The 10,881-nt window shown below is 44.8% G+C and overlaps 1 protein-coding gene across 1 annotated transcript; it reads right to left on the bottom strand.

The window, feature by feature from the left end:
* Positions 1-1,370: 1,370 nt before the first annotated feature.
* On the bottom strand, positions 1,371-8,531 carry LOC126444400 (mucin-2-like). Its single transcript, XM_050090965.1, has 4 exons — positions 7,853-8,531; positions 4,912-5,165; positions 4,510-4,727; positions 1,371-1,470 (listed from the first exon to the last, which is right to left on the bottom strand). The coding sequence occupies exons 1-4, from the start codon at positions 8,529-8,531 to the stop codon at positions 1,371-1,373; spliced, it is 1,251 nt and encodes a 416-aa protein (XP_049946922.1).
* Between the last annotated feature and the right edge of the window lie 2,350 nt (positions 8,532-10,881).

Here is a 10,881-nt window from a genome sequence, read left to right as displayed (position 1 = left end):
ATACTTGCTACTCACACTATTTATGTCAATATCCTTCTTATAAATTCTACTTGTCATGTTGTACAGCCTATCTTCATTCAAAGTTATCACAAATAAGTTATTGTCTTAACCAAAAACTTTCGAGGTACAACCTACAGATACAATTTTACGTTTCTCAGATACTTCAGCCTAGCTAATCACGTTACTGTCCATGTGTCTCACGTTTCAGCTGGAATCGTCTCAGCATAAATTCTAAAATAAATAATTATGTTTCCTAGTTTTGTTGCATGCAAAATGTTATCGCCCACAATGTTTACATTTATGGGGTACTTCAAAGTTATGCACCCAGAACAATAATTGTCATTTTAACAGTGCTTTTTGTGCAACCACTGTCTGATAACCTGTTGATCTGTACTTGTTACCTGACTTAACATTATTATGTGATACTGTAGGTTGTAGCTCTCTCTGACAAATCTGCTCAAGCCCATACTACTTCATTTGACCAGACCCATTATTGTTATCCCCACTCCACTGTTTGCGTGACCCATGTTGCCAACTGCCATGACTCCCAACAAAGGTCTATAAATCTCTGCTTGATTCTGACTGGTCACAGTTCCCCATGAAATGTCCTGGTCCCACATCCACACATCAGTAACATAACTGCTCCTGGTAGATCATAATGATTTTGTTTACAGTGTGAACTGGAGTTTCCAGCTCAACTTCCAGCCTCATCTTTTAAATCCATCATCTGAATTTGTTTTTAGTGTAGTCAACTGTCTGATCCTCATCTTTCGAAACATTGCGCAAGTTACCAGTATAGATGAAAGATTCCACCAAGGTCCTCAACATGTAGTTTAGCTTCTCCTTTTCTGTCAATTTCGCGCCTGCTAATTTTAATCCGTTTACAGATTTTTTAAAAACAATATTGAAGAATGTTGCTGTGTCACTACCGTCTTTTAACCCCAGTTTGTCCAGTTTGTTTCTGCAAACAGTTTGCAGTGCTGTTGATTCACTGGAGTATAATTGGTCGAACTTTTTCGTTACCTCAAATGCTGTTTCCTTATCACTCACGGTGGCCAGATTTTCTTCGTCTCAAGGATCCTTTTGCCCATGTACGTTTTTGCTCTTGTAGTCAGTGCATAGGATTCCTTCCGTTTTAGATACATTTCCATTCAGCCATTTCCATTTCCTGTAACCCTGCACATCAAACGTTGGTATCTTAGTAACAGACATGTCTAATTTCACAATGTACACTTTTCCAATAACAGCTTTTTCTTGTTTTTTGTTTACAATTATACAATACTTTTCCTGAATACATACCATCCTTACTACTTAACAACTATGGACAGCCACTGTGTTAAGAATGCTTACTAACGAAATGTTAAATAAATTCATATCTCTCTTTTGATTGTAAGCATATTAGGAGCACTCAGCTGAGTCATTGTTACACTCATTGTTGACAGGCTCCTCAGCACTGTCCATACTATCGTTCTAAATGTGCCGTATACCAGTATTGTTTATTCTTTGTATGACGAGTTTCATAAAATATAGTGGGTCTTCTGTTTCTGTTTCCAATTTGAAGAGAAATTTTTGGTGTTAATTATTAATTTCATTGTGTCACTGTTTTGTGTGTGTATGTGGTTCATCGATCAGGCATATTATGTCACTGAGGTTATGGTACCAATATATAACTTCATAAATTTTTTGATTTTTTCTCTGTCATTCTTTTTTGGCCTTTTGTGACTGTCTTTGTGATGCTTTTTATTCTTTGCTGAATGATTTTCTGGTACCTTGCTGTTACATCACAGGTCAGTTTGGTGATAATGTTGCCCTTCAGAAAATCTGGTGTTTTATATATGTATTTCTTTCATTCATGATCATCATTATATTGCCTTTATCCACATTTGTTTTATTTTTGTTTTAGCTTATTGGATACGATTTTCTGGGGTTTTTGTTATTTGAGGTTAAGGTGCATTTCTGCAAATATTAATTCCCTTGTTATATTTGTATTACAGTTTAGCATGCTGAGTGTTTCTTGTTTATTTGTAATGCATTCAAATTCTGTTAAATGGTGTTTTATTGTTTTGTGTCATATGTGTGTGGTAATGTTGTGCATTGATCCTTTTTCATGTCGGTTTTTTTGTAGCCTGGTGAGATTTATTTTAGTTCAACTGGTGAATTGTGTTGACATTATATGTTTGATTGTGATGACTTTTTGCAGTGGCTGTGCTTGTGCTGTTTATAGTCCTGCCCCATGTCTTGCTTTGTTTCTCCTGTTTTCCTAGCAACGCTTTTGTATGCATGCAGTTTTTTCTTTCTGTTTTGGCTCAAAGTGAGCAGATATTGATAATTTATTGGCCAATTATGGATGTGTTTTTTAAAGTGCAATGGCGAGCATCTGATTTTGCATGCAGTTCCCCAATTTCTTGTATTAACTACATTACCTCTGCCTTTCTTTTTACTTTTCTTGCTGCAGATCACATGCTGTTTACAGAGATTTTTATATAGTCCATAATTACATTATGAGCTACACAATTTTCATTAAACTGTATATTCAGGAAAGTCTTCTAAAGTATTATTAAAGTGTACCTGTATTTATTTTAGAGCTTGCTGGGGAGTGCCTGACTAGGCAATGAAATGTTCATCATTAGTATTTGCTACTCTTGCATTGGCCATGTTGGCAGACACAGTTATTTGATATTATGTCTGCCTTTTATGCAAAACACTCTTTCTTAATATAGATCTGAACATGTTTCAGTACCTTTGTACCACCATTTATGGCCTTTCTTTATTGAAATATATTATATAAATACGAAAGTGCTTTTAAGCGATAAGTAACCTATGGTAATTAGCCCTAAAACTGTTTTTGTTTATTGTCATCATTATTTTAAGTTTTCATTCTAAGATTATGGAGGACCCTTTGTACATTATCAGGTACTGTTAGCTTGTAATTTACTACTAGCAAGGAGATGTCCTCAGTGGTGGGATCGACTTTCTGAAACAATATTTACAGTGATCAAGGTTGAGGTCCAAGGATTCACATCCTGCAGGCATTCACCCTGGTCGGCCCTCGTATATGACTAACTGACAAAAAACTATTTTGGGATTTTGCATGAATCCTTATAGCTTTAAAAATGATAATAATTTGTTGACTGGTTGCATATCGTGATGTGTAAGATTCTAACTTTCTATGTGAGAGATTATAGATTCGAATCTAATCACCTACATTGACTGTTATTTATTTTTAAATTTTTATCAAAATGATTTTGCGCATCATTTTCATTCAGTTAATTGGTTTCAATTAAATTTTTTCTATCATTTGTCATGCCATATTAGTGATTGTACTAAATACATCATTTGCTCTCATATTTCTTCTTATCAGTATTTTTTCATATATAGTCCTTGTCTTTGTGAATTTGGTTACTGCCTTGTATTAACTTCGATTTAACTGCTTCCATTTTATCATTTACATTTTCGTCCATGTTGAAATCATTATTTCTATTTCTGGTATTGCTTGAATTTTGTTTTACTTACAATCACCGCTTTCTTTTAACTCATCATTAACGTTATTTTGTCAGTGGTCCAATAAGAATTTATGTTTTTCTATAACGATTGTCATGCACAAAAACGTACATCTTTTAATGGAAAATACATTGTTGGCACCACTGCATCATCAGTGTAAGCAGATTATTTCATCTTTTGTCTTTTAACAGAATTTTCGAATTTTTAAACATTATGATGGATAAATAAAAATAATAAAATTCACAGTAACAAAGCTTCCAAGTGGAACAAGAATGACACGAAGAAAAAATAAGAGACCAATTGAAGAAGCTAAAATGTTGAATAAAATGATGAGACAAAGGAATACAAATAAAAGAAATTTCGTATGAACTAAGTAACTGAATAGAAATAGTGATCAAATTCATGTTGATAAACTGAATAGAAACTGTGATCAAACTCATTTCGATAAAGACTTAAAAGTAAAAAGTATCAACATACCTTGCGAAATTTGGACCCAAAATCTTTCACATACAAATTTTGCACCTTGACCGTTACACTATGCAATCAATGTGTAAATTGTTACCATTTTAAAAGTGGTACAGCATCGAGCGAAATTCTGAAATTTTTCTTGTCGATTATTCGCGAAGGAGGGCCCAGCAGGGTGAAAGGTTGTATGGTATTATGGGGTATAAGTAGGTACTATAATACCGAATAGTACACCCATTACTAAAAATACTGACTTATTGTACTTGATGGCACAATGTATACTGCACAAAGACAAAGAAAAGGGCGCCAAGACGTGGCTCTCTGCTTGAGAAATCAAACCGTCGTAGTTGGTGATGGTCGATGTTTAAATACTTCTGTGAACGTCGCCACATAGCCGCCCCCCTCCCCTCTTGCAGTATGGAGTACTCGTCAGTGGGCGGGGCATTGGGCCAACAGACAGATGCGTGTTGGGAACTCCTCGGCGTCGTCTGGGATCGGTGGCGATGGCTGTGCTTGCAGCTCAAGGGGGGGGGGGGGCTGTACGGTGTAGTCGTCGAATCTCTGAGGGTGGCGAAGGCGTCGGCCGGCCCTGGAGTGTGGGTGTGGTGAGGAGATCTGTGACGCACACGGCACGTGCAGGAACACGAACCTGTTAGGGCACACGAATGCTCTGATAGTGTCGACGGTTGTGGAGGGTGGGGGAGTGGGAAACGTCGCACTACTGATGTGGCCGGTGTGGAAGTAGGGGGCGACGCACTCGGCTTTACGAAAAGTATGTAAGCAGAATCACCTCAGATGGTGGTAGGTTCATGATGTCCTCCGGGGAAATGTCCACCCGCAGTTCAACCATGTGGGTCTCCGGTGGAAGGCACTGGTCAGTTCTGGGTAGGGGTGCTGAGAAACCTCGGAATGAGGAGCCGGGAGGGGTCAGAGGTTTGTGCCGACCCAATGAGGGGGGCACGGGAATGTGGGGATAATATGTGCTTGGTTGGGAGTACTTTGATGATGGGGGAGAGGTCTGAGAGGGGGGTAAAGAGCTTGACGGAGAGCTGTTGGTGTCACTGGACTCAGCTCGGGACGAATTGGACAGTGAAGGTTGGGGCGAGAAATCTCGGAAGGGTCAGCTAGGAGTGCTGCAGGTTGCAGGGGGCCTAGAAGTGGGAGGGGCTGGGGGCGAAATAAAAGAGCTCGATTGTGAGCTGTGAATGTGATTAGAGGAATCTGAGTCCTCAACAGGAGGGGGCGGGGACATCAGCTCCACTTACGCTGGTTTTACCCAGTGAAGTGATACAGTGACTGGGTTGCCTTTGACCTCGATGTCTAATGTCTAGTCTGTGCGTATAATAATTTTATGTGGGATAGTATAGGGATGCTATAGGGGAGTCCGCACTGTGTCACCACACAGCATTACGTGTGTGCAGGTTTCCAATGTTCATGGAATGTATGTGTGCAGGGGAGTGTGGCTGGAAGGCGGGGGTGGTAAGAGTTTAGAGCAATGCAGTTTGATGCGTTCGTGTATGGTGGGTAGCACGGAGAGGATGGGTTCAGGTGAGGGACTGATCAGTTCACCAGGTAAGACGAGTGTCTGTACGTACAGGAACTCGGCAGTTGTGGCCTTCAAGTCTTCCTTGTAGATGGCGCAGAGGCCAAGCAGTACGAATGGCAGTGCCTCTGTCCATAGCTTTCCGTGGCATTGAATCACAGTCTTTAGCATCCTGTGCCATCGCTAAACTAGTCCATTGGATTGGGGGTGGTAGGCTGTGGTGTGAACACAGGCAATGCTACAAAGAGCACAGAGCGAGTTGAACAATGTGGATTCGAACTGGCAACCTTGGTTGGTGGTGATGGTGGCAGGGAACCAAATCGAGCAATCCACATGGAGAAGAATTCTTGTGCTACAGTCTCTGCGGTAATGTTCGGCAGGGGTGCTGCTTCCACCCACCGTATCGTCCTGTCAGTTACTGAAAGGATGCACCTGAAGCCCTCAGAGGGGGGAAGGGGGCCTACTAAGTCTATGTGGATATGTTGAAACCGGCTTGTGGGTGTAGGGAAACTATGCAGTTGGGGTACGGTGTGGCGTGACATTTTGCTCTGTTGGCATGTTGCATTGTTGCGGGCCCACTCTTGGTGGTTATGCTTCATGTTGTGTCAAACAAAACGTTCCATCACGAGTCTTGTGGATGCGCGGATGCCACGGTGCGCTAAATTGTGGAGCTTGAGAAACACTTCGTGCTTTAAGGCGCGCGGGATGAACGGTCGTAGGGTCCCGGTGGAATCGTCGCACCAAATCTCGCCAACTACGCCCAGGTAAGTAGCGCATACTGGTTTGAGTGACGAGTTTTGGTCGGAAATCAGTGTCAAGAGTTCCTCGTCCACTGCTTGCAAGGTAGCGAGGTTCGGTATACCGAAAAGAGGCGTCACCGCGTCCACTCGCGATAGGAAGTCTGCGACGACGTTGTCGGCGCCCCTGGTATACCGCACTTCAGTGTCAAGAGTTCCTCGTCCACTGCTTGCAAGGTAGCGAGGTTCGGTATACCGAAAAGAGGCGTCACCGCGTCCACTCGCGATAGGAAGTCTGCGACGACGTTGTCGGCGCCCCTGGTATACCGCACTTCAGTGGTAAACTGTGATGTGAAGTCGAAATATCGAAAACGGCTTGGGGGCGGGTCTTTCGGGTGGTTCTGTATGGCACCAGCCAACGGTTTGTGGTCCGTGAGTACATAGAGTCCTCGGCCCTCGATCTCTGGATGAAAATGTTTGATGGCCTTGTAGACACTAATAGTTCACGATCGAAGGCGGAGAACTTCTTCTGCACGTTGTTCAATTCCTTCGAGAAGAAAACTCAGTGGGGAGGTAGAGTCGCTGACCGTTTGGCTCAGGACGGCGCCTACCGCGTTTTCGCTAGCGTCTGTAGTTATGAGTAGTTCTGCCTCCGGGTGAGGCTGTGCTTTGGTAAACGCTGAGGCCAAAAGCTTTTTTTTAATTTCTCGAAAGTGGAGTTCATTTCTTCTGTCCAAGAGACGGGTCGTGTCCCTGAAGTTAACCTTCTTGCGAGTGCGTCCGTAAGCGGAGCCTGGACTTCTGCCACAGCAGGTAGGTGTTCCTGTAATAGTTTATTGTTCCTAAGAAACAGCGCAGTTCCTTGTAAGTAGTCATGCGTTGCATCTCTAACACTGGTTGCACTTTAGTGGGCGGAGGGGGGGGGGGGGGGGGAATGGGGGGATAATGCCCGCTGATGACACCACGAACCCTAGGAAGTCGACGAAGGTCTGGTGTTACTGCAGCTTCTTATTGTTTGTTTTGATACCTACTGCCTGCAAGGTATCAAGTACAGTTTGTACATGGGTCTTGTCCTCTAATGAAGGGCTCAACACGAGGATGTTGTCTAAATAGGCGAAACAGAATTCGAGGTGAAAGAGAACCTGATTTATGAATCACTGCCAATCCTGGGCTGCGTTATGAAGACCGAAAGACATGCAAAGAGGCCAAAAGGTGTGGTAGTGGCCATCTTTTCGACGTCTTTGGGTGCCATAGGTATCTGATGATAAGCACGTTTGCAGTCGATGACCGAAAAATAACTACAGCTGGACAGTGTGTGTGTAAAATCGGCTATGTTGGGTACAAGGTACTTGTCAAGAGTAGTGCGGGCATTGAATAGTCTGCAGTCTCCGCACATTCTCTTACTACCGTCTTTCTTATCTACAAAACGTATCGATGTAGACCACGTGCTGGAGGAGGGCTCCAGGACTTTGGCTTGTAAAAACTCAGTAATTTGCTCCTTCGCGGTCTGCATGAGTAGATTGTAGATCCGTCGGTTAGGCGCAGTTTGTGGACAGTTCTGCTTGTAACGACTGAGACTGTTGGGTCGATGCGTGCGGCCACATACTCGTGTGTTGTGCAGCAGCCTGGTGGAGTGGCGCGAGGTCAACACGCCCGGTGTGGTTCAGCAGATGCGAAGTATTCTGAGGGTGCTGTTCGGTTGTCTTCAGATCAGCTGTTTGTGCCCTTGCTGATGTAGTGTGCTGTATGGCCATAATCTGAGTTGGTGGCGCGACAGGCGTTTCTAGAGAAGATGTCTGCCGCGCAAGGGTGACAAACGCTTCTGGAGTCGGCGAAAAAAGTGCGTTACGCTTACGCTTGCGTGTAGTGGCGGCCTTGTCTTTAGTTAGCGGGTCCGGCACAGGAGGCGTCACTGTCAGAGAGGGAGTACGAGCGTCAACCGCGGTGTTGGAAACTGGCGCTAGTGGCAACGTGACAACTGCCGTGTGCGAGACGTCACTGTTTGTGCATGCGGTTGTCATGGTAATGGCTGAATGTTTACAAATATCAATGTCTGTGGGTTGCAGTTGTGCGGAGTCTGTCGAAGGGAAGATTAAAACTGTGTGTGGGTGGAGAATCAATGTTCGCGCACTGAATCGAGGCACTGGTACAAACCTTAGTATCGTGCTCTGTGATGCATTGCTGTAGCGTCTCGATGTGGTGTCTGGTGGCCATAAGCTTGAGCATAACCTTTTCCATGCGACGTTTGATCTCGTGCTGTTCCTGTTGAAAACGTGTCCTCTCATCTGTCCCGGCGAACAGTTTGTCACTAGTTTGTTGTAAAGTAGTTGAGAGCGAGTCCCACAAACTTATTAGGTGGGAGTACGAACTCAAGTTTGTATCACATGCACTCACAGTGGTGCACTGGAAATATTGGCCCTAGGGTTCGTGAAAAGCAGTATCGCACCCTATGTGAGGCGAAAGTACATGGTGTCTAAGAAAGTCAATGCCCAGAATTGGTTCTGGAATGTCTGCCACCAGAAAAGTCCACTTAAGCATGCACTTGGGGAAAAGGTGTACAGAAAATGACGTCGAGCCTACACACTTTAGATGCGTAGCGTTGACCGCTCATAACTGTGTACGGTGTGGTCGGATGTTTGATGGTTTCATCGACAGTGGTAGCAAAGACACGTCAGCGCCCGTGTCAATGAGGAAACGAATGCCTGTTACACAGTCTTTGATGTACATGTGAGTGTACTTAGTGAGTGTCTCCTCTACTGAGTGGAGGGATGGCTGGCGCCTGGCTCTTTTGTTGCAGGTGGCGGCGCCTAGACCGACCTCGTAGTGTGTTTGGGTGGTAGCAAGGAGGGCTGCATCTCTTAGCGCCCAATCCGAACTTGGTATGGTAGTAGCAGATTGGGTAGTGTTGTGGGTGCTCTAGGGGTTCTGGAACATTGGAAGTGTTGAGACTAGGGGGAAGAGGCTGAGGTGGTATAGTCGCTGCTGTTTGTGCGGCTTGTAGCTGGTTCGGCAGGCCCGGTGAGTTATGCCTGGCGTCTAAGTTGTGGCATCATCTGCGGCCTGCCGCTGGGAGGGGGGGGGGGGAAGATTGTAGTGCGGGGGGGCTTGGTGGGCATGGAGTTCACGCTGGAGAGTGGAGTGCGCTTGGTCAGTGGCGCGGATGCGTTCGTCAGTTGATTGATCTTCGTGGCTGCCGATGGCAGTTTGGATGGAGAGAGGCAGTTTCCTGATCCATATTGACATGAGGGTGTCATTGGGCAGGGCATATTCATTGTCAAGGAGTCGTAAGCGTCACCACAGCTGTGACAAAATTTTATCACCGAGATGCTCCTCGTAGATGAGGTTCTGAACCTTTTCTGTTGAAGTCTGGGTGACGCGTTCCAATAGTATCTCCTTGGCAGTTGTGTATTTGTCTACCTGTGGGGGTGCACTTACTAAATCATAGATCAGGTCTACACAGTCGTGGAGGTTGGTCAGCAGACAGATGAATCTTGAGTCATCATTGAGCGAATAGTATTGAAAAGTTTGTTGTGCGAGAGCGAACTAGAATTTGGGGTGCTCTAGTGTGAACGCTGGTAGTTTCGGTAGCCTTTCAGGTGGTGGTGGTTTGGAAGCGGCCGATAGGTTAGGTGCGGGTGGAGATGTCACGTCCCATGTACGGGGGGGTTGCTGTATATTCGAGCCTACGCGACGCGGCTTGTGTGCTCGGTGGCACTGTAAAAACGGGCGATTGGGCGGTAGGGTAGCTCGGTGCAACGAAGCAGTCAACCGACGCGGCTGGCACAACACATGTTGTGGTACATGGCTGAGCATTAGGCCAGTGTTCACAATTGATGTTACTTGGTCCCCTAGCGGAATAGTTCACTGTGCTCGACTGGAGCGGCGCAGAACTGCGTGACCACGGTGTGCTGTTTACAATGTTCACATGGAGCATATAAAAATTGGTTCCATGGACTGGTACGTAAAAAGTCCTGAGGTACGTTCACTGACGAAGTTCTGGTAGCACTCGCATTATTAGAGTAACTGCCTGACAAGTCGACAGAGGCCACGTTTGTGGAAGGATACTGTTGAAGCCTATACGGGACAGAAGTAGGTCCATCTACGGAATTAATGCTGTCTGCTTGCACACTGTAATTAATGTTTCGTTGCATTGCTGTAGATGTAGGAGGTGCGAAGGGGTTGTTCCGCCGGTGGGATTCATATTTCGGTGTAACGTGGGGGAAGCATGGCGTCACAAAACCAGAGTCACACAGATTGTTCTCTAGGTTATGTACTCGAAGTGGCGTGGAAGAAGGTTCCGGCGATGTAGCGTGAGTTGATTTCACTGTTGCAGGGTGTTGGAAATTCAGTGGGTTAAACATGCTTTCTTCCTTGTGCTGGTCGACACTGAACTCTGGGTGTGTGTTGCCCGTGGTCATGGTCTCCATGATGCGGTTGAGTCGATGGATGTAAATAGCGTTTTTCGCGACGCGGTAGTCCCGATCGCTTAACTCGTGCGAAACGGTGGAATAACGAACTCGGGGTCACCAATATGGGGTATAAGTAGGTACTGTAATACCGAATAATACGCCCATTACTAAAAACACTGAGTTATTGTTCTTATGGCAAAATGTATACAGCACAAAGACAAAGAAA

Source organism: Schistocerca serialis, chromosome 1 (assembly GCF_023864345.2).
Source record: "Schistocerca serialis cubense isolate TAMUIC-IGC-003099 chromosome 1, iqSchSeri2.2, whole genome shotgun sequence".
NCBI lineage: Eukaryota > Metazoa > Arthropoda > Insecta > Orthoptera > Acrididae > Schistocerca > Schistocerca serialis.
Note: the sequence above shows the minus strand (reverse complement) of the source record. Positions and strands in the feature narration are given on the sequence as shown.